This window comes from Schistocerca gregaria, chromosome 3 (genome assembly GCF_023897955.1).
Source record: "Schistocerca gregaria isolate iqSchGreg1 chromosome 3, iqSchGreg1.2, whole genome shotgun sequence".
Lineage (NCBI taxonomy): Eukaryota > Metazoa > Arthropoda > Insecta > Orthoptera > Acrididae > Schistocerca > Schistocerca gregaria.
In genome coordinates, this window is record NC_064922.1 from 642,529,107 (window position 1) to 642,553,469 (window position 24,363).

Below are 24,363 nucleotides of genomic sequence, written 5' to 3' on the forward strand. Positions count from 1 at the left end.
AAGTGTTTCTCATTCCTTTCGAAAGCATCATCTCCACGGAATTCTGTGCCTTAACCTACTATTTGTGTTTCACTGTCTCCTGTGAGAAACGCGAAAGATTTTTACTGGGCACGTTCTGCGACGATGCTCAGGTAAGCGTGGCAGTGAAAGCATTGGTAACAAGAACGGTGTACTTTCTTGTCGCCTTGTCCTCCGTGAGAACTGGATCGGAAACTTAGAGGACAAAGTGTGACTAAACTGAATAGAAAGCAGAATATTTATACTTTTTTAGTGGCGTGCAGCATTCATTTTATTAAACGTTTACTCACATCGTCTCATTACTAATTCTTCTAAACCATATTTATTTAGGCAACTTCTGTAATTCTGCTGGTAAAATGGCAAACAAGCGTATCTCAGAAGTTCTCCTCCCACTTTACTACAGTATCTTACAAGAAGCTACTTTGTCTTTAGTATATCAACAAATTGTAATGTAACACAGACAATGACGCGTCCTTTTAATCAGCGTGTCGGATCTTATAGAGATCGGTGAAAATAAAGAGCTTCCAAGTGAAGCGGCATCGGAAATATCGCCGATAACTATAATAAATCAACATACAAAATCGTTATGAAAAGACTGATGCAGTTGCTAATATACTGCAGTCATATTCGTGTAGTTCCGTTAAACGTGACAAACAAAAACATTAAAGGTATAAAACAAAATATTTTGTGTGAACCTACATTGCAAATAAACAGGTTTTAAAAATTATCAACATTCAACGTCTTCGGATCAATTTTCGGGCATGAGGCAAAGAACGCCATACATTTACTATCCGATATTGCTTATTACTTTACAACCATTGAGTAATGCGAGTCGGAGGCCGTTTCTTAGTGCAGTTCATACATAATTATTCAGTGAGACAGAGAGAACATGTGGCTCAAAAGTATGGAGTCATATTTAAGAATCAAGCATACATTTGTATCTGCCACTACTGCACCACGGTCATAGAAAAACTTCAGTGTCTTAGTAAGAACTATAGTAGAAACGAAATTCCACAAATATCTAATATAAAGAAGGACAAATCCACTAGATAGAAGCTGAGCGGCAGTAGCAATTGCAAAACGACTAGTAGCTGTGTTGCTCCTGGCAGGCATGAGAAAGGCGAGTACCAGAGCATCTCAGCAGAAACTCCTTTGAGAGGAAATCAAAAAGCAAATTTAATCAATTACCTACCTATAAGCCTTCATCTCTGTTATTTAGGGTATCTGATAATAACTGGACACATTCAAACACACACACAGACACACATACATTCATACGCACGCATGAAAACGTAAGAGAGAAACTCGTCAGTGTACCAAAGAATTATTTGTCCTCGTACAGCGCGATTGCTTGATGGTGTTACAGACTTTTAGGGATATTGGAGAAGGGTAAATGTATCACTCTGAGGTACGAGATCCTGGTCCCGACTCGAAAGTTGTCAGTCAGAACTGTTCTTATACCTCTCACGGTGGATCTCTTCTGTCCAGGCACTTTCCTCTCCATATATTGGACGAGGCAGTATGGACCAAAACAAGATATAATTGTCTAGTAAAGATGCGCTCTAAAATGCTTATCTGAAAAGTCATGAACACTCGTTCAAGAGAAAATACGTATTACACAGTAACAAAGGTGAGCAAGTGTTCGTAGGTCTTAAGGTATGATGTATGGCTCCCATGTTTACTGGACATTTTTTTCTTGTTTTGGTACTGACTACTTCCTCCCAAAATATGAAATACAAAGAGCTTGAAGCATAAGTGGGCTACTGTCAGAAGTGTTATAATTATTTTCGCTTGCAACTTTCGACTCGTTTTTCCAGACCAGGTCCCTTCAGATTGATACATTTACCCTTCTCCATCATCTGTGAAATCTTATAACGACATCACTGTATCACCCCGTATATTAATTCGGATCTGGAATGCCCTAACGTTTATTCGATGTCTCAAACAAAGGAAACATCGGCGTTGCATATTCAGAAGTTCGCAGATTGCTCTGTAGTTGAATAGCATTCTATCTGCGTCCGTACCAATCTATAGGCGGTGGCTCCACGAGCGACAAGATGCCTCCGTGCCGTTTCGCGTGAAGTCCGCAAGCACTTACTTTTCGGCTGTGCAAGAACAGGTTTCTGGTGATACTGCCCTCGATTGTCACCGAGGAGCTCGATTTTGTTGAAATGTGTCTGCATAAAACACAGTTCAAGGCAGGAAAGTACTTGCGCGCTATTACACCACAACGAACACTTCCTTAGTAAGGCGACCAGCCTCGTTTAAATTGCGTCGAGGAGCTATTTCCATTGATTCCTTGATCTCCGTTTTCTATATCTGCGGAAATGATATGAATTTGAATGACTCTGCCGTATGGGAATACAGTCGACTCTCTATAGTTCGAAGTTCACGACACCTCAGAAAAGTTCAGAATAATTCAAAGATCGAGTTAACCAGAGTTTGAATGAGCAAGGCGTCATCAAAAGGAAGTCAAAATCAGAGTTTAACAAAAAATATCCAAATACATTAGTTTAGTTAGTATTTCTTTGCAAAGGGATGCAGAAAGTAACATTTAGATAGCAATGAAAAGAATTTCGATTTTTATATGATTCATTAACTGTTATTTTAACATTTTTAATTAATGATATCTACAGATTTACTAAAATACAGGAGAAAAGTTCAGTTTTAATTTTCAGAGAAATCAGCGGTCTGTCCCTACATCAGCGACGTCCTTGATTAGGGGCATTACTATGACCAAAGCTGGAATAGACCATCGCCTGCTTTCGTCCAAAGGGTATACCGTATTTCTCCTTTTGTTTCGTATTCGTTCCTTTCACAAACAGGCGAAATTTCAGTCAAGCCACCACAAACTTTCTTGTCAAGACCTACGAGATCATAATCGAGTCAGAAAATGGGCCCGAATCTATTTCTTCGCACTAATATTGTTGCTGTTGATTCTGTAGTTTCTTCATTAAACAGTTCAAAATCGTTCTTCCATTTTTATCAATCGTGGTCATCGTTGCCAAAACTTACGTTGGGCGTAGTACCATTTTCAGAGTCATCCATTATCACAGTTACAATTTCTTTTTGATAGAATGTGTAAAAGTAAGCATATAACCTTCGACAGATTTTTCCCGCTAAGTTGACAAACCAATTTCAGTAAATATTACAGAAGGAGTGAGAACTCATCGTATCCGCTTCCTCCCTTTGTATAATCACTTTTCAGCAATACAGTATTTCTGCTTCGGGGTTGTCGAGAACGTCGATGGAGGGATCCCAAAAGTTTTGGGTATGTCCTTTCTTTTTCACTCCGTATTCCACGACCTCAAGAACCTGTCTCTTTTTACGACAGTCAAAGCTGTGTCCTACGTTGGAGCCACTTTTTCAACTGATTTATGTATTTTGGTACATAATGACGACGAGTAAACAAAGAAATTTCTCCAGAAATTAAATGACTAAACAATTACCGAAACAATTGACAAAGTAATTCAAGTTACCGTCTGAGATCGTACGACAGACTTTTTTGTGGGTGGTCTGTTATGACAATCGCTTCATTTGATCTAGTTTTCCGAGATAAGTAGGATATCTTCGATGTAAATGTTTCCAGGGGAGCTCGCAACTAGTTCGATTGATCGTTTCGATTTATTGAGACTGAGACGACTGTAACCTGAAGTGTTTACATTTTACAGACTGTATTGTGTTTCACGAGTTTGCGCAGAGTAAGATGGCAGAAACATCTAATCTCTTCATTAATAAGTCTGCTTGTTGCCGATGTATAATGACTTATCGTTAGACGTTTTATAGGCCTTATTTAATAGTTTCAGCCACTCCATTGTCTAGTTGCATCCTAAAGCGAATGTCTAATGAAGATGAAATGATGTATTTTGGTGACAGAAGAACAGCCGCTAATTGGCGCCAACCTTCACCAACATTCTGATTCTGCCATTCCGTCGAAGACAGCGACAGTATTGTGGGGGGGGGGGGGGGGGGCAGGGAGGGGAGGGGGCAGTGACAAACGGCGGCGGGGCGGCCGTGAAAGGCCCGGGCTATTTTCGCCAGCCCTTCCTTTCTTGCGCCGCAGTCATGCTCCACTAAGAGCTGTGACGGGCAGTAGCCGGTCAGCCCCTCTCGCCGTTTGCCGCCTAATGACCGCCGACGGCAGCAGCAGCAGTCGCCTAGACGAAGGTTTTTCACCTCGCTCCGCCGCCTATTGTATGGACACGGCAACGAGCCCCTCTCTCTCTCTCTCTCTCTCTCTCTTTCTTTCTCTCTCCCCCTACCACTGAGACCATAGCTTCAGAGTCCACCTCCTCCGCTGCGAAGAGTCTTGCCTTTTACTCTGCACAAGATGCAGACTCACGGTACTCTATTTCGCGTGCCCCAGATAATAACGCGGACTGACTAGCGTCACTTTATTATTGTCCTTTTTGTTACCTTTCCCCGTCCCCTCACCCAACAGGAACAGAGTTCTTGTACGCATGCCACGTCGATGGCAGTGAATCGGCACGAGGGGTACAAAAGAGCAGGTGCCGACCACCGAACATCGCAGTGCACCGTCCTTCTCCACTGAGAACGGACGGCCTCTCGTATTAAGGACCCAGCGGCGCTGATAACATACAGCTGTGCCTTGTTGTCGTTCCGTCTCGTGAAGGAAGCAACAGTGTTCGTTAAACAGTGAATTTTACCGTCTTGTGTCTTGTGTAAGTAAACCAATGGAAGGTACCAATAGCGCGTTGCGACGATCTGTGTGGTTACTCCTGGTGTTACTGTCTCCGGCGCTACGTGCCGATGTCGCCGGCAGCACCGCAGCTACCTCTCCGTCTAGCGTGGCGACTCCCTCCGCCGCAGCTACCGTCGCTTCACTGCTACTCCCCAGAAACGCCCGACAGTTCCCGCACTCGTCCGTCAACCAGATTCCCTCCGGCGACGACACCTTGCCAGCGGCGACGTCCACTCCCCGCAAGGCTATCAACAAGGGATGCACCGGAGCGCAGCGCTTCACGCTGACGTGCCTCAAGTTGGACATGGCAGCTCTGGTGGAGCGCATGTCCTCTGCCAAGGAGTACCAGCTGATGCCCGGCGTGTCCGTGGTGCGCACTAACGGGTCCGATGGGGACGGCGCGGCAGCTGAGGGCACGACCTCCACCCCAGACCTGGTGGCATCCGTCGCCAGGGACTTCCCGCACGACTCGGAGGCTCGCGTCGATGCCTACCTGGCGCGTCGCGTCGCCCGCTACCTGCAGACGCACGCCATCAGCGTCAAGCTCCTGGACGCTGACAGCCTCGCAGCGGCTCGCCAGCTCAGCCACGAGGTGTTCGGCCTACCCGCCGCCGAGGGGTCTCAGGAGACAGGTTAGTATCGCGAACACGCCCTCGGCACTGCGAAACGTAGGAAAAGTTGGTGGAACGCTGAGATTCACAGGAAGAATCCTAAGGAAATGTAACTCTTCCACGGACGAAATTGTTTATAAGGCGCTTTTCCGACCGATTGTTTAGTATTGTCACAGGACCGTTGCTATTCACAAAATACATAAATGACCTAGTAGATGACATCGGAAGTTCACTGAGGCTTTTTGCAGATGATGCTGTGGTGTATCGAGAGGTTGCAACAATGAAACATTGTACTGAAATGCAGGAGGATCTGCAGCGAATTGATGCATGGTGCAGGGAATGGCAATTGAATCGCAATGTAGACAAGTGTAATGTGCTGCGAATACATAGAAAGATAGATCCCTTATCATTTAGCTACAAAATAGCAGGTCAGCAACTGGAAGCAGTTAATCCCATAAATTATCTGGGAGTACGCATTAGGAGTGATTCAAAATTGAATGATCATATAGAGTTGATCGTCGGTAAAGCAGATGCCAGACTGTGATTCATTGGAAGAATCCTAAGGAAATGCAATCCTAAAGCAAAGGAAGTAGGTTACAGTAAGCTTGTTCGCCCACTGCTTGAATACTGCTCAACAGTGTGGGATCCATACCATATAGGGTTGATAGAAGAGATAGAGAAGATCCAACGGAGAGCAGCGCGCTTCGTTACAGGATCATTTAGCAATCGCGAAAGCGTTACGGAGATGATAGATAAACTCCAGTGGAATACTCTGCAGGAGAGACGCTCAGTAGCTCGGTACGGGCTTTTGTTAAAGTTTCGAGAACGTACCGTCACCAAAGAGTCAAGCAGTATATTGCTCCCTCCTATGTATATCTCGCGAAGAGACCATGAGGATAAAAACAGAGAGATTAGAGCCCACACAGAAGCATACCGACAATCCTTCTTTCCACGAACAATACGAGACTGGAATAGAAGGGAGAACCTATAGAGGTACTCAGGGTACCCTCCGCCACAGACCGTCAGGTGGCTTGCGGAGTATGGATGCAGATGTAGAATATGGGATACTTATCACGTAGGACTGATGGAAGACAAAGATCCGTGCGTCTCGTGTTGGCTGTGCGAGAGCGTAATCGAAATTTTCAACAAACTCCACTGGCAGACGTTGCAAGAGAGGCGTTGCTCATCACGGAGGGAAAGCGTTTTCCGTGAAGAGTCGAACAACTTTACCTCCTCTCCCATACATCTCATGTAATGTTCACGACGAGAAAATTCGAGACATTGGAGCCAATGCAGGGGCTTACCAACAATCATTCTTTCCACGCGCCATTGACTACTGAATATGATAGGGTGGATCAGTCAGTAGTATCATAGGTTCTCTCCACCACAGGCCGTTGGGTTGCTTGCGGAGAATGACGTACATAGGTGTAGATGTTGCATCATGGCCTCTAACAGCGTACCCAGGAACAGGGTTAGAAACAAGGGCGGGGTGGTACATTAATTTCACAGTGAATGGCGAAATAGTCTTCAATGTGATTTAACGATAATACTTTGTAAGCCTGTCTTTGTAGAAGATGGCTGGACTTCGGCTGGTCAGTTTGAAATAAACAGCAGTGCACCTTCACCTTAAATTTTGAACGCGTTATTAAGCCATCGGTTATAATGTTACATTACATCGTCATAGGGCCCCTTGAGAAAAGGAGATGGGATAAAATACACTTGCATACTATCATTGTAGGACCCGTCATAAGATAACCAGTGTCCTCAGATCTCTACTCTCGTCAAGGGGCCTGAGGATAATCTAACATTGAGACCTGTGACTTGACAAAGAATTCAAAATTTGCGATGAAAATTGTAATGATTTTTCTTAACTTTAACGGCATATTATTCTGAGTAAATTTTCTAGCAGGCATTACATTTTTCACCTTTCTTCAGGCTGATACAAAGTCGACACCCTTTCGGTTTAGTTATCAAAATCGCTTTCCGGATTCCGTACCTCAGTCAGTGAAAACGATATACTTACAAGGTCGTTTTGTTTTCGGGGTGTCTGTACATCCGTCTGTTGAAACCCCTTTTTCTCAGGAATGGTTGCATGTATTGAGTGGAAATTCACGTCAAGTAAATAACGTCTACAGTCCGTTGCCGAAATCAATAATTCAGTGTAATCAAAAGATGGGGTCATCTATGCCACATATTTCGATAAACTCGTCCATCAAAACCTAGAAACGCATGATATACTTTAATGCTGGTTCTCGTCGTCTAATGTTAAAACAAATGCCTAGAAAACCGAGAGGTCGCGGGACCGAATCTCGCTCTGACCACGGATTTTTCAGTCCTCGTTGTCACCTAGCCTTCTACTTCAAACGAGGTGACGAACCGCCAGAAACAACACGTAGTTCAGATTCCAAGTTAAACAATAGGTTCCTTTCACCCGTTCGGTATTTGTGGTAGGTTAGGTACAAGCATGTCGCCGAAGCGGCATCTGATAGATAGGCTGTACGAGGGAATTGAGCCCACGAAATTGCTGTTATTGTTGTCTATATACGTAATTAAATTTGTATGGAACTTCCAAAGCGCGAGTCCTACTCGCACTGCTCCGGTTCATTTCTAAAGGGGTTTGTGTACGCCTGTGATTTCCTCTTTCAATGTTTGCTTCTGGAGGGAGGCAGCCTGAAGTAGATACATGACAGATAGTGTATTTGTTAGCTTATTATTTAGATGCGGATGGCTGACGTCTCCCTCAAGGTATATTCCCATGGTCTGGACGGAACATTAGGAAGCCTCATGACACAAATATTACCACGAGGCATTTATTACCTTGCAAGCCACCTTAAGGTACTTCTGGTACCATTACCAGTTTATCTTCTCTGCTCCATTCGCCAGTGGTGCGTGGGAAAATGGAGTCGCTATGTTTCCCTTTGATCTCTGAGTTCTCTGATTTCCTTGTAGTGATCATTTCGTGATAAATATGTGAGAGGACGTAATACATTGCCAGATTATTGGTGGATGATTATTAGTTGCTGGACTGTCCCATGACAAAACGTGCCGCTCTTCGATTGATCTTATCTGTTCTCCTTATCCAGCCTGATACGTGTCTGGTCGTAATGGGTAATACTCGATCTGGCAAATGCGTTTTATATACCATTTCTTTCGTAGGTGAATTACATTTCCTTAACATAATCCCAATGAATCCCAGCCAACCATCAGCGTTTGCTCTAATCACTATCAAGTGGTATTTCCAATTTACGTCGCTCCAGACGTTTACTCCTGTCTCTCTTTTGAATTTTACTGTTGCAACTGGTTTGTCTCAAAATCAACTTCGAAAAGTAATGGGTCTCTTAGAATGTACATGAGAAAAATGTTATATGAAATTATGCTCATATTTGACTCTCTGTCCCTATCATAGAACCTCCGTAGCATTTCCAGCTTTTCGTTAGTCTTCTTGCGTTTCAGGCTCCGTCTACACAACTGTATCGTCTGCGGATAGCCCCACGTAGGTTCAGACATCAAATAGATTATTCACGTATCTCCGTAACTCAGTGCTCAGCGTATGTAATTGTTCTGAGGAAAAAACGTGTCGAGCACCGGACTTATCAAGGACTCTTTTTCGGCTGGAGGACTAGAATGTCATCCGATTAGTTCTGTGTGAAGTTGAAACACTATTTTCTATTTCGAATGACTACCTCAGCTTTCAGAGAACCAGAGCGTTTGACCGTCAGTACTACCATTCATGCCCTTCGTTCCCTCCAGAGGCTCAAAACGGCGTTACTAGAAGAAGAGATAGTTGAGGTGGCCTAATTATCCAGAGGATTTAAATTAACGTAGAAATCATGAGGAATGTAGGCATGAATCAGCAGTATTTATTCTATGGACTAGCTTCTTTAGTGGTGTTAGTATTCAATTCATCCTATGTGCTCAAAGGATAAAATCTACAAATGTTTTCAGCCATATGGAACGCATTTATAATGAGATCCACCACATTTACATAATATGGTGTGTGGGTCTTCATCAATTATATTTTCATTGAATTCTTAAAATCATAACTTGCTTCAAGGGAGGAAATAAAGATATTTTCATTTTTATACAGTCTGATGTATTTTAAAGACCATTTGCTAGGTTTCGTGAAATACCTAGAGCCAATAAGTGCAGGATTCCGGCTCAGAACTGTAACAGTAAATTTACGGAGAAGCATATGAAGTATCACACTCACCTGAAGTTAGCGGAAGGGACTGTAACACAAGTTTTGTCACAGAAAGAATCTATTTTTTTAAACAAACATTGAAATTAATGCTCAATTTTCAAAAATAAATAAAAAACTAAACAAAAATACATGGTACTACCTTTTGTTGTTAGTTAATAAAACAAAACATTTTCCAGTTCATGCTGGGGTTTGTACAGTAACCAGTATGTATAATATGGAGAAACAGTCTTGGCTGCAGTGTTAACATTTCTTAATATTTCCCAATTACGTGTTCCACCTTCATTTAGGCATCTTCGGATTATCTGATATTTGGTAGTGATGAGTACATGGGATACCGCTCGTAAAATATGCGAGCAGGCAAAAGCCCCTTCTGAAAGATTTAAAAACATCGCGTGGTGACCTTATTATGGCATGTAGCGCAGTCCAAACCAAACCAGATGTTATCGACCTACAGCAAATATTTATATCATGACGTAGTCTCGTAGTTACAAAGTGATCGCTCTTAACGAGTTCTATCAGCTCCACTATCATACTATAGTGTTTTATATTATGCTGCAATATATGAAAGTGAAGACTGGTTACTCTGTAACTACGAGAAAGATGTAAAGATCACTTACAGGCCTGATCCAATTTGGTTTTAATTTGACTGCGCCACTTGCCCTAGTAAGGACACTGCGCAGTGTTTTTATATCTCTGACAATGGGCTTTTACTTTCTGGGATATTTTATACATGATATCCCATATACCCACTAACGCGAAATATCTGCCAGTCCGAAGATGTCTTAATAAATGTGATACGAGTCATTGGAAAATAATAAAATATTTTAACACTGTGTCCAATACTGCTTCTTTCTTCACAGTAATACAATGTAAATGTAGCCCGGTGGAATGAAATCCTTCACCAGATTTATCGTGGCGATGACGCCCTTGAGAAGGAAATGATATTGACAGATTAAAGAAGTACAAGAACCAGACCTGAAATAAACTGACGGCATATTAATTCGCTTAACTTGCATGATATTCCTGAACTTAAGCAGAACTGCAAGCTATGTTATTGTATTAGTAAAACTGGTGCTAGATTTATATTACAGTACAACAGTTTGCAGACATTTTTATTCCTTTCGTTAATCACCGGTATTGAACAATATTAACTGTAACACCTTCTGTCATAATTGACACACTTGTCACCATGAAGTGTTCCGCCACCACTATTTCTAGATAGTTTGCGTGTTTGTCGTCTGTCGATAGCTCTTTTACTTTCGGGGAAGTGTCTCCAAACTTCAAATCACTATCGTAGGTACAAAGTAACCAGTCTTAAAGAGCACTGTTAGTCCCACTTACATACTATTCCGCTTTATATTATGCTACAGTATATGAAAATGAAACTAATTCTGTTTCCGTTAAGACTCGCTACTGTATTGCTATGAGAATGAGCTGCATATGGGTGACACTGTCGGAAACCCGTAATTTTCATTGAATTAAACAACAATGTACGAAAAATTACTGACAAAAGGCATGAAATACAGGCAAAGGTAGAAGGATAGACAAACATAGAAGACATTACGATAATGCCATTCCTAAATCGCTAGAGAAAGTACAGAATGGGAAGAGGTTAATCATAAGTAAGATAAGAGACAGAAAAATATTTGAGAGAAATCTTCGTTTTCAGTTCTGGGTTAGTAATGAGAGGCAGTTGAAAGATCAGCGCCATGCTGTTTAGAAATAATCATAAAATACTTTCGTTGGCGCTGAAGGCAATGAGCGAAGAGAGTTCTTCTTCAAAACCCGATATGGAGAATCATGTTGCTAAGGGAAACAAAATTCACGAGTAATTGGGCTTACAAACATTTCAAATACATCTGGGATCTGTAGGAACGAAGGGACAGAAGTAATCAAATTCGCTCTCTGTGCAGTAGAACTACCTGAACAATATGCGGGAGACGATATCGAAAGTAGAACAAAATGTGTTAAATGCAATACAATATTCAATTTAAGCCTCAGCATTGGGTCGGCCGTTGTGACCGAGCGGTTCTAGGCGCTTCAGTCTGAAACCGTGCGAACGCTACGGTTGCAGGTTCGAATCCCGTCTCGAGCATGTATGTGTGTGATTTCCTTAGGTTAGTTAGGTTTAAGTAGTTCTAAGTTCTAGGGGACTGATGACCTCAGATGTTAAGTCCCATAGCGCTCAGAGCCATTTGAACCATTTGAACCTCAGCATTGGTAATGACAGTTACTGAGGCTGTCAGCGGCTACCAGTACGAGCAGTTTGTTCGGTCTACACAGCGTTTATGACTTGATCTGAAAAGAGAGCATTACTTCAGTATTGCACTTGTGGAAGAGGTGAAGTTAGATAAAAGACTATGTCCTCTCAGGAACTAGTACAGTTCACTCTGTTCCGACAGGATGCACAATGAAAGTGCGAAGTCATGATATTACAGACTACTTCACCCACTTGGAAAGGAGTCCTGTTGAAATAATTCTTCATCATGCTCCGTAACTACAAAGGCAATTTGCAGAAATACACGTCACGCATGTGAGCACCACGTATAGGGGCACCACTGTGCCAATTAAAGAAAGATCTTTCAAGAAGCACTCGCAGGTAATGACATCCATTTGGAGGCTGCAGCGTCATGTCATGGCCTGCACACGTGCGAGCTGGTTGCAGCTGCAGTCCACTGGCACAAAATAACAAACAGTAGGTTACGTAAAAGACGAGTGGTTACTGGACGGTGATTCAAGAACCTTTTTTTAAAATTTATTTTTGAGGTTATACATTTATGATCTACTTAACATTATTACTGTGCCCTGTCTTTAAGTTAAAGTAACTGCACACGACCCAAATTTCAGTGGAAAGTATAAATACTGTTTCGAAGATTCAACATGACATTGCCTTCATTTAATGTTTTCGCTGCCTACTCAGTTAGTAACAGTCTTCCTGAACACAGACAAAATATCACACTCAAATCCGAAATCAGAGTTCTCGGCAGGATAGCCATGCTTGTTAAAACGTCGCTTGCAAGATCGGGGAGATGTGACGGTGCCTGATCGAATCCGCACGTCAGCTCAGTGGCAAGGGCCGGTGTGCTGGACAGACTGGAAGTGGATTTTAGTCAGTTTCCCGCAACCCACTAGATGAATACTGGGCTGGTATCCAAGGCCCGCCTCAGTTACGCGATTCGCAATTTGAAACTTTTCGCTCACTTCCTTGTAAATAACAGTACACGCAAACAGTTGAGGGTCACATATTCCGTCCCTGCGGGGTGAGAGCGATGGCGGGAATGGGGGCGTGAGGGGTGGAGGGAGACTGACGACAGGGAGGGCTTCGGCCACCCCTGACATTAACAGTGCCAAATGCTGAAATAACCACTCCGACAATGCGTCAATGCAGGACAAAAATTCAAGATACAGAAGAAGAAATCAATGGAAAATGTGGAATTTCTGCAGTTGTGGTGGTACTGAAACAGTAGGCTTTTAGCCTGGGTCCGATTTATTGAGTTGCAAATAGTGAAATTTTGTACGTATGTTTTGATCAATAAATTTGGAAAACAGTTTTCAGATGCGAAATTCACTTGATATCAAAAAATCAAAAACTTTGGCCCAGCTATACCCAAAAAGTCTCACAAACAACAACGTAACACTCATCACCCACTGTAAACGCTACTGTGAGTAACAATCTCTGAGAAGTTAACAATTATGAGAAAAACATACTTAAAAATCAGAGCACCTTCAGAAAACAGCTTAATGAAAGCAAATGTAACATCTCAACAAGAGTACGAAATGATTATAACATAAAAGTCAAATGATTAGGAACAGCATTTCCCTTCCATAATTATTCACTGATACCGCTGCTATAAACCCTGGTTTCATTACTCATGTAGGCCGCTAAACACTCAATCCTTTTCAGCATTCTTAGTTTCACATCATAATTGACCACTGAAATGTTAATCTGAAACAATTTAGTATTAGCCACAAGACAGAACAACATGTTACAGCAGTTTAAATGGACTCGAATAATATCTGATCTGAAAGGCTACACCATTAAATTTGTAACGCAGCCTGCCAGTATATCAAAAAACAAGATACGTCGGTTTTCGTGGAACAAAAGCGACACAAAAGCTGCCAATAAGTAAGGGCAAAAAAACAAAATATAGGCTTGTAGTACTTGATGAGAGCACTATCTCTCTAGGTGTATGCTAAACACATTTATTTGCAGGACTTACAATAAGCTAGCTAATCAACGTGTCAGAAATCACAACCTCAACTACCCGCACAACACCGGCGAGCCACACATTCCACAACGCAGCCATTGGCACAAAAGTGACGAAGCAAATAAGGAACCTATATTCCACAGGAAGAGTAATCATCATTTCTTCAAAATGGGCATCGTAACTCGAAAACGGTTTCAGATATCACAGGTGGCGCCTTTCAGCCGTCACACCAAATCAGAAAAATCCGAGTTTCTGCCTCATTTCTGCCTTAGATTTAAAGCACACAACTCACAGGTATTGTACAATCCACGTAAAGCTGGCTGATGTATCCCCCCCCCCCCCCCCTCCTCGTTACTTCTCTTCTACTTTTCAGTTTTTTTCTCCTAATTGAAAATCAGATGACTATCCACATACATATTTTTATGTGACTTAAAGGACTACAAATAAATTTGTCGAGCACACTACATCTTTGAAATGTAACATGGTATGGTGGTGGCAATGCCTAGAAACTAAAAAATAGTGGCAGTGTCTAGAAACTGCCTTGAAAATGCAACAAAGTTAAACGTGTTCCACACGTTGGATGCATACTCATCACTTTTTACATTTTTCCTGAATGTTTTAGACGAGCAGACAACTTTGAACAAATAGACTGTTAAAAACCTACCCCAGCAAAACAGTGCAGTAAGTTAGCGACAAATATTGTCAGTAAGTCAATAAGAGCATTCAGAAGTTGTCGAATGTCGAAGTCCTGAGAAACGATCTTTATGTCTGCGTTATCACTGGATATAGAGCCACCTCAGTGACATCATTTTGTTTAGATGTCCTTCAGTTTTTATTAAATTCGTCTGTCGCACCCTGGAATTACTCGGTAATAATTCAGCGTTTTAATATCAAAGGGAAGTTGAAGGTCAACCTTTCATCGACGCAGAGGCAATTGGAGACGTTGAATTAAACATATAAGGAAGGCCTTGTCCCCTCTTTTATGTTTCCTACTGAATCCCAGTTTCTAGTCAGAGATCAAGAGCCGTAGTTGCAAGTATTTAGTGGATTACAAATTCTAATTTATTTAACGGACACCGCACTATAAGTTCGAAGTCATTGCATGTTATGGTAAAGAATTTATACGACATGTACTGTAATGTCATATTCAAAATCTACCACCAAATCGCATTAAGCGGCCTTGAGTCATACTTGAACAAGAGATCCTGCAGGTTACCTCAATCGTCGTGAGTCTGTATCTTATCTGGAACAATATGTTGTTATACAAAAAGAGAAATATGAGGTTAATCACTGACGATTAATTTGTAAACTTCGAAACTGTAATTGGTGAGATTGTATAATGCCTAACCCATATCAGGGTAGCATTTTCAGTGTTCTTCTGTATCTCTTTCAGTGTGTGAGGATTATTTGAACAAATTTGACCCTTCTATTTGCCCCACAGGTAAAAATCACACGGAGAGAGATCAGCCGCTCAAGGTGATCAGGAGATTGCATTACCCCTGCTGATTGTCCTCTCCTCACCTAACACCTCATGCATTCGTGACAATATTGTCAAGGCGCTATACTCTTGCTACGTCTTGCTGAAAATATCCATGCTGTCGTTCATTTACTGTTACTTAATCCACTCCTTGGGATTAAACATATTATGGAAATGTCGGTTAGAATTTGAAGTTTGTGGAAAGAACCGTGTTACGATGCGGACATCAAGCACTGTGTACCAGTCACCATTCCGAGATTATACAACGGCTCTCCAGAGCAGTAACGCCGATTTTCTGATTCATAATGGCGCTTGTTCTGTTAGTTCTCGTACCCTGACATACTGAACCAGACCTCGTCTGAAGAAATGAAAAACTACGGATCCACTTTACTCAGAAACCACTGGCAGAACATAACACGTGAAAGTACGTCTTTATTCTCAACAATATATTTGTAAGGCTACCGGCGAAGGCCTTCCCTGATAGTGTTTCGACATGATCTCTTAATTTCCACTTGCACAGCTAAATGTCGTTGAGGTTTCGTCAGATTTCATTTGATCCATATTTTCTGGTGTTCGAACTCTTTTCGGATATGATTTTTATTTGGTAAAGATCCCGTTTCACGTCATTTTGCCACTAAGTTTTGACTGTAGACTTTGCTGGACGTTTCGCAACACTCCCGCACAAAGAGGTCAGTAAACATTCTCCACAAATTGTGCTTCGGGCAACACTCGACAACGAATACGTGTTCTTTTATCATGAGCACCATTTTGTGGTATACTCATGTGGTTGATCCTTTTACTCAAACGCGATGACACAGTGAAGTACTCAGGTCACGGCATGCGGGAGATGCACATATGCAGGCATGTGACAGCAGAACATTGGTGCATCGAAATCGGTTTGCAGCATTTTATGTAATGAGCAGTTATCTTCTCATTAACAAGCACTAACTGCACGTCAGTGCCATAAATATTTTCCAGGCCATTTTTAGTTTGCTCCCCTCCCCACCATGTGTGTACTCAAATCTCCTCCTTATCAAATAGTTCAAATGGCTCTGAGCACTATGGGACTTAAATTCTGAGGTCATCAGTCCCCTAGAACTTAGAACTACTTAAACCTAACTAACCTAAGGACATCACACACATCCATACCCGAGGCAGGATTCGAACCTGCGACCGAAGCGGTAGCGCGGCTCCAGACTGTAGCGCCTAGAACCGCTCGGGCACCACGGCCGGCTCCTCCTTATCACACAGGCTTTGTTTCCTGTGGTTTCTTTAGTTTAGGCTCATTTTTGAACGGCCACTAAATGTTTGTCGTAGTGCTTTTTCTACTTACCAAACTGCAATAACGGAGTGGACAAAAGAGGTTCAACGAATAGTAGCACGTTCCGTAATGTGTTTATTCAGTCTGCACGAAAATGATCCTGAAATAGTCATCAAACTATACTAGACCACAAAACGGTACGACTTGGACATCCTGCGACGTAATGTATACACCTCATGCGGCTGTATTATAGTGTCAATTTTCAACAGGACAACTTCGTCCACACACCTTACAATTGTCTGTAAACAGTTTATGTGATGCTGAGGTATTCTAGTGGCCAGGAAGATCCTCAGACTGGCCCCCAACACAACATGTGTTGGACATGCTCCTTCGTTAGTTGAGTCTCAGTGACAGTACCCAGGAAATCAGGGACCGGTTGCAACCCTTGTGGGACGGCTTATCTCAGCAGGTGGTGCTACTTTTCTCATTCTCTTTTTCCTTTGTGCAGTGTAGCCGATCGTGTGTCAAAACAAAAGTGTCACAAAGGGCGCTGCACGACCATTGATACCGGTGAATCGTAGTATATGAGTTGAATGTTGAGGTGTGTTGTTCAAAGGCTTTTGTTTACAACATTGTTATTAATTCAAATTTGTAACTTGCGATAGGTCGCAAGGGAGGTGGCGGCCTGGGCGGCAAGAAGGGCGGCGGCGGCCAGCTGCTGCTGATGATGATGATGATGAAGGCGATGATGGGCGCGGGCGCGGGCGGCCTGCTCTTCCTGCTGGCGGGCAAGGCGCTCATCACGGCGCTGCTGGCGCTCATGCTGGCCGCCATCGTCGGGCTGAAGAGCCTGGCCGGCGGCGGCGGCGGCAAGTCCGTCACCTACGAGATCGTCAGCAAGCCCGTCTACTCGCACGAGCACACACACTCCTCCGAGGTGCAGCACGGCCACGGCTACGGCCACTCCTCCTACGGGCGCAGCTTCAGCGTCGACCCTGTCGGTCAGTATGCACTAGAACCCGCAGCGACCCACCCCGACGACACTCTCCTGCGTTACCGTTTCCAACATAACTTGTTTTCTTCTTCTTATTCCAGTGTGTATTTGTTTCGGATGTAGGAGACTATCACAGTTATAGAGTGGTTATAATTAAAATACAGCTACTCGCAGAGGTCCAGTGTGACCTATACTCATATGGCAGCAAAACTCGGTAGATATTCTAATGCGTTAAGGCGGAACCGATTTACGATAATAAATGTATTAGTTCCCATTTTGGCCACCAGGTGCGTCCCTGGCACTGTGAACGCAAGGAAATGTTTCCATATGAAATTGATTAGCAACGTGACAAGGGCAGAGGAGGTCTATCAAGTGAAAGATGGTTAATGTTGAAGTTATTATTAACCGCCGCTTACACAGTTCGTTCAATATGCGCACTAGAGACGACGACGAGATGTTGTACTTGCGCCATATTTGCACCTGGTGGTGAAAACTGGATATATTATATTTTTCAGCGTATATTGGTTCCGCATTAATGCATTAGGATATATACCGAGTTTCGCTGCCATAACGTAATTACGGCCCACGCTGTACCTCTGTGAGTAACCGTACTTTAATTATAACCACCTTTGTTAGTTCTAAGACGTTCGTCGCTCGTGCGATAATCGCACGTCAGTGAGTTTCTGAGTCGAGATACTCCTCTTCACCCTTGTCCTCTTTCCCCAGGTTATCTTTCACTGAAGAACGCTGCAGCATTCTATCATATTTCCGTTCCATATTACCTGGTAAAGGTCATGTAGATTTCTCCATTTTAATATGTTTATATCTTTTTGTTTTCCCTTCATTTTTTGGAGGAAAGGACAGGAAATGTTCATTTGCAGTTACGTAAATATTTTTGTGTTGATTCACAGATGTTGGTTCTTAAAAATATTATTCGTTTTCGAAAACTCTGCTCTGACTCTCTGAATACGGAGTTTCATTTCTTGCGAGCTATACCACTGGCCACGTTGGTTCCCAGATATTTATATTTCTTTACTTATTCAATAAGTTTACCGTTAATATTTCGTTGACAGTTTGGTATCTCTTTCTTGCTGCTGACCATCAATTTTTACTTATTTTATTTTCTATGCATAACGCTCACTACTTCATTTGATTCGGAATACAATATGTAGAGGACTATTTAAGTTCTCGACAAATATTTCAGTACCATCAGATTAGCGGACACTAGTAGCTTCTCTCCATTCGATTTCTTCTTTGACGTTTTCATGAGCTTCGTTGAAGATGTATTCTGAACAAAAAAGAAATTTCAGTGGTGCTGAAAGAGAGCTCTATTTAACTCCCTGTCACATCTCTAATACGTCAGGTTTCTAATTTTATATTCACTGCAGCATACTGATATCAGCACAGAATAATTATGATCCAGAGGTCTTCGTCATCTGTTCCGCTGTTCTTTAACATTTTGGCGAATTCGTTATGTTGTTTTCTATCAAAATCCTTCTGATAATCGATAAAACAGGTATGGACATCGCAGCTCACGTCTCTGCACCTCTGGAATAAAATCTAAATGTAGAACAGAGCCTCTCAAATACCGGCAGCATTTTTAAAGCAGAAATACGTAGTTGCCGTTTGCTTTCCGATAACTTGGTATGTTATTTTGTGTAACTTTCAGTAATACCGTGAATTCAATAATTTGTTCAATCGGAAACAACTCCTCCTCATTTTAAAAATACGTAAGCTCCCGAGGCCAGTATCAACCTCATTCAAAACGTTTCATCTCTACTGATGCATCAGCTTCTGAAATACCGAAACGCTAAGATATTAAATATCCAACTTTTCGAAGGTGTCGCAGCGGACTTCCTTCGGCTGTAGAAAGGTTCAGATGGTTAATGGGTGCTTAAATGTATTACGTTTTTTCAGATGTTAGGTGACTACCGACGCAAAAATCTTTTTTTGGATCGAAAATACGACTAGTCGGTGTTAATAACATTGGCGAAATGTCGGATGTTTGACATTTTAGCATTTTACTATTTTGTAATATCACGCGGCCATACCTCTATAAGGATTTAATAAGATCAGCCTCACGTTTTCGTCAAGACAAAACCTCTGTTATACATGAAGGTACCTTTATTCCATACTTGATCACCTGTACATGAAGTTCAATTGCAGTTCCCTTTTCTTCGCTGTTTCCTTCGGAACGTCACTTCTTCACTCATGTCTTTCGCTTTTCCCCCGTTAGGTATCTCATGTATTCAACTTAATTTTAACTATTTACTAGTTATTTATTCAGGAATTACGTTAATTTTTTCCGGAACCATCTTTTCCGTTTTCGCCATCTCTTCCTTTCTTTTTGTTTCACCGGCTTTTTTTCCGGAGGTATAGATATGAACATAGAATCTAATTTCTTCCCTCTACAAGATAAGCTCAACATCTGCTCAATGAATGAACCACCTTAGGTAATCCAAAGAGAATGTCACTAAGAGCGTTGGTAACTATCGCCTAATTGTAGCAAACATGAATTGGGGGGTAATTATTCCTCTCCAGTAATTTATCATTTATGCATAAAATTGATGTAAGGACCACTAGACGAAGTCCTTGTTTGAAAATGTATTGCGTTGTAGTCTTTCTAAATACAAAAAGTTTAAGGATCGGATAACTGCAGCGCCAATAGTAAGCAGTTGATGGGGTGGTTTGTCGTAGACGTTCGTATGTTTTCGAGTAGTTTTATCCAATTAGGGAATCGTTCGATTTTCTCAATATTTTAGTTGACTGACTGAGCAGTCAGCATCCATATCATTTGGTAATCGTCCCTTCCTCTTGCCAACGACCCTTAGCAGGAAATCTCTTCTGAGTTTTTTTTGCCGGTATCAGTTTGGAGCTAAATTTTTCCACATTAACCCCTGCCCTGTCTGGCAGGGCACATGCTCAATGTAGAAAATTAGGCGTCGGGATACAACCAAGAGGCATTCACAGCAACAGTCTGAGGTTTTCTTGCTTAATGATACGACATGTCACACAAAATGGAGTAAATCTAAGACACAAATCCCCATAAAAAGTAATAAGATGCTACCGTTTCTGACCAATTTACAACATTATGACTAACGTTTTATGTGTGAACAGTTCGTCAGATGGTTACTAACAAATATGTGATATTCAGATTGCTTTATAGTCTCTATTAGAAAATTTCTTGCTGTTCCTATTGAAGTGCACAGATCTCAACAGCGAGATGCATGAGTGGCACAAGAAAAACCAATCAAACATAGGAAGTTATTTCAAAGAATAATGAATTTGAAGCATTACCTTCGAAAGCAGCCACTGCTAAACTGAAGATTTTATGTTTGTGCCGCACTTGGTGCTCCTGTTGTGCACTGTAGTGGCTGTGAGGTAGAAGCTGTTGTGGATGTGGGATGTAAGTGTCTGAAGAGGCGAGCATCACATTGTGACCGGCGCTACGACATTATCTGTCTGTTCCACATCAATTTATTTTTCAAGGGAAGAAAATCTAAGGTGTTCTATAACGTTCTCGAGCTTTTGTAAATATTCTAGAATGTTGACGAATGTTTTTCTTTCTACAACATTCTCGATTGACATAAAATACAACTTTGAAAGCGAACATATCGCACTAAATTGTTTTAACAGGTGATTTCGACTGACTGAAGACAAAGAAACAACTTATCCAAAAATTATATCTGCTTAAAAGATAAAGTACATAAATAAATTTTGTATGAGCCAGAGGGTTTAGCTGCAAATAATTACATAGTTCACGAAACAAAAAAAGAATGCGGAATAAGCGTCCAGTGGGAAGAAAAAACATTTCAGTCTACTGGTACAGTAGTGAACGAAAGTTTAAATTTCCCAACATAATTCCTCAATTCGCTCAATGTTACCGTTGTGTCCTCATAAAGAAGCTTTTAAATATCATAGATGCGGAAACAGAAAGAAAAAAGGTGGTATTCAAATACATTTCAGTTAACTAAGCATTCAGCTTTGAAGTGCTCTAGTTTCCGGCATGACGAGTGTATAGTATGACTATCGATAACAAATATTCGAGATAGTAAAATTCATTCATCTTTGCACCCGAAGGCAAAATGCTAAATCTAGTTTATAACAATATACTTTGCATAAACTAGAGTGTGATTTCGTTTTCAATTCGGAAAATGAATGCAAAGAAAGAGCAAACGAGTTGGGAACTTTTCATTTTGTAAAAGAAAGTTTTTGGTATAAAAAGCATCCATAGTGTCTGAAATTATAGTTTTCGTATTGTTTGCAATTAATCACAAACCCTCACGTGGAATCTCCTTCACACAGACAAAAAACGACAGGTTGGAGTGTTTTTATTTTCTATTTTTTTTCCCTGTGACCTAAAGGATACAGTTTAACGAAAACATTGTTCTTGTGTTACGACTCTGCAATCTTCCACAACTGTCAGCCTGCCAGTTTTGCCCAAATATGTGTCATTATTGAGCAAAGTTTTATGCTGTACCATTTTGCATATTGCAGCTTCGTTCCTGACTCTGTCAACATTTTGTCTTAATAGACATTTACTATAACTTTGAAAGGCTGAAACTATTAGTGGTTCAAAAAGAAAAAGTTACCAATCCATTAACAACAATATTTCTGTATGAATAATGTAAGCCGGTACCTTATAATAATCAGTGGAAGCGAGTACTGTTTGAGACATCTAGTGAAAGGTGGAAACTAGATACCATGCTAAAAATTAATCTCCATTTCACTTTTAAAGAGGGTGAAAGCATGTTAAATAAGAATATTGCAATAAGAACTTTGGGTACATTTCAATTGTGGTTTATCCATACACAAATTTAAATACTCAACATTACAGCTTTGCTGAAAATTCACTTGTAGCACAGTCTTCATATTAAAATATTGTAGTACATGGTATTTCCGGCTAAATCAAGTTAGCATTATAGTGGTGCCATCCAGCAAGTCATGTTCTCTTTCTGTTTGCAGAGGCGATCAACAAGTCAGCGACAGAGTACGACTCCACTGGTGATTCTTCCTACGTACCAGGCGGGATCCCTTACTACAGTAGCAACTCAGACGCGCAGCCAATGGCGTACAGGGCCTACAGCAGCATCGTGGATAACACCCGTGGGGCATAACGACAGCGAGCACGCAACAACACCACCAACACGTAACGACTGAAGACAGCGACCACTGGCCCAGCACCGACGACTGCTCGACCACTGCTATACGACTGGTAGACGACTGCTAGACGACCGGTAGACGACTGCTAGACAACTGGTAGACGACTGGTAGACGACTACGACCCAGAGCTCTAAGGCTAATGCCCTCGTTGCTTTCAGCGACGCTCGGTACCGACGTACAGAAAGACGCATGACAATTAAGCGGCCTGTTGTAGACGCACTCGGTGACTGACAGAGTACAGTGACGAAACATGCCGATACACCTATTCGCGAAAGACGGTTATGACTACTCTGACTGTAAATGAATGACCTTGCTGTGACAATTTACACGCATACCGCGAAGACAGTTACGTAATGAGAGCAGAGCAGTAACATAATGAGACGACAAGAACACAATGACGAATGACTTATTTACCTAGTATCGTTTGCGACAACACGCACTGGAGACACAAAATAGCGGTAGAGACGGAAAAACGATAAGAATTCTAAGCCAACATCAACAAGACGACAAGGGAGATATATTACAAAACTGACACTTATACGGACACGTGCTGTATTATTTGTATTTATTTATTTATTTATGATGTATAGACCTTTAATTTATTTGTTCTTATATCTGTTTACATTATATGTTCTTTCACAATTATTAAAGCATACTTGAGCAATGAAAAATTTTATGACTTTTAATTGACTACCAATTCCTTACTTTTGTAACTGTGGGACTTTCGCTAGAGTTCACCCGTGTCATATACCTACAAGTAATGCAGAGTTGAATCTGGAGCGACAGATGCTTAACACTCAAGGGGACTCCAGCGCTCGGCAGAAGATAGCGCAACGTTCCATCAGGAGAACTGTCTACTAACTATATCCGAAAGCAGTCAGTTTTAAAATCATCACATTTTGCATTAGATACATAATAGTATCCATACACAACATCAGCCCAATTATGCGTCAGCTGGATACTTCAGAGCCTTATTCAGGAAAGCCACTGCCCATCTTTGCCGTTAGTGTCAAGAGCAAATGTAAGTGGGTGATAGGAGGAAACACCAGGAAGTTTATTGTGCATCAAGAAATGGTGCCACTATCTTTGGACTAAAAGCCGAACTATTGAGAAAGTTAAAAACGGGATTTCACTTTTATTGATTGAGCATTTCAACCGCTCGGACATGTATCCGCTTTTATTCTTAACAAAACGAAAACAATAAAATGAAAGGATCTCTTGCTGCCACTTTCTGATATAAATTAACCCGGAAAAAGGCAACTAGCTATGTGAGTGCACCAGTAATGTTAAGAAATCATAAAGTTAGCCTCATCAAAGCACGGAACAACTGACACCTTGACAGAGCAAATGTATTTGCAACAAATTTGAATTTTGTGCCTCAGCTGGACTCGATCCAGATTTTTTTTTTTTTTTTAGTCATCAGTCTACTGACTGATTTGATGCGGCCCGCCACGAATTCCTTTCCTGTGCTAACCTCTTCATCTCAGAGTAGCACTTGCAACCTACGTCCTCAATTATTTGCTTGACGTATTCCAATCTCTGTCTTCCTCTACAGTTTTTCCCCTCTACAGCTCCCTCTAGTACTAGTACCATGGAAGTCATTCCCTCATGTCTTAGCAGATGTCCTATCATCCTGTCCCTTCTCATTATCAGTGTTTTCCACATATTCCTTTCCTCTCCGATTCTGCGTAGAACCTCCTCATTCCTTACCTTATCAGTCCACCTAAT

The 24,363-nt window shown here is 41.6% G+C and overlaps 1 protein-coding gene across 1 annotated transcript; it reads left to right on the forward strand.

Annotated features, from left to right (window-relative positions):
• Positions 1–4,518: 4,518 nt before the first annotated feature.
• Positions 4,519–23,306, forward strand: LOC126355258 (uncharacterized). Its single transcript, XM_050005543.1, has 3 exons — positions 4,519–5,352; positions 17,144–17,479; positions 22,438–23,306. The coding sequence occupies exons 1-3, from the start codon at positions 4,713–4,715 to the stop codon at positions 22,587–22,589; spliced, it is 1,128 nt and encodes a 375-aa protein (XP_049861500.1). The 5' UTR covers positions 4,519–4,712; the 3' UTR covers positions 22,590–23,306.
• Positions 23,307–24,363: the final 1,057 nt, after the last annotated feature.

What these genes read in the sequence shown, in the direction of transcription:
- LOC126355258 (XM_050005543.1), top strand. Translation starts at nt 4,713, where the DNA reads ATGGAAGGTACCAATAGCGCGTTGCGACGATCTGTGTGGTTACTCCTG. An exon ending in CGAGGGGTCTCAGGAGACAG is followed by an intron (nt 5,353 to 17,143) that starts GTTAGTATCGCG and finishes AACTTGCGATAG; the next exon opens with GTCGCAAGGGAGGTGGCGGC. An exon ending in CTTCAGCGTCGACCCTGTCG is followed by an intron (nt 17,480 to 22,437) that starts GTCAGTATGCAC and finishes TTCTGTTTGCAG; the next exon opens with AGGCGATCAACAAGTCAGCG.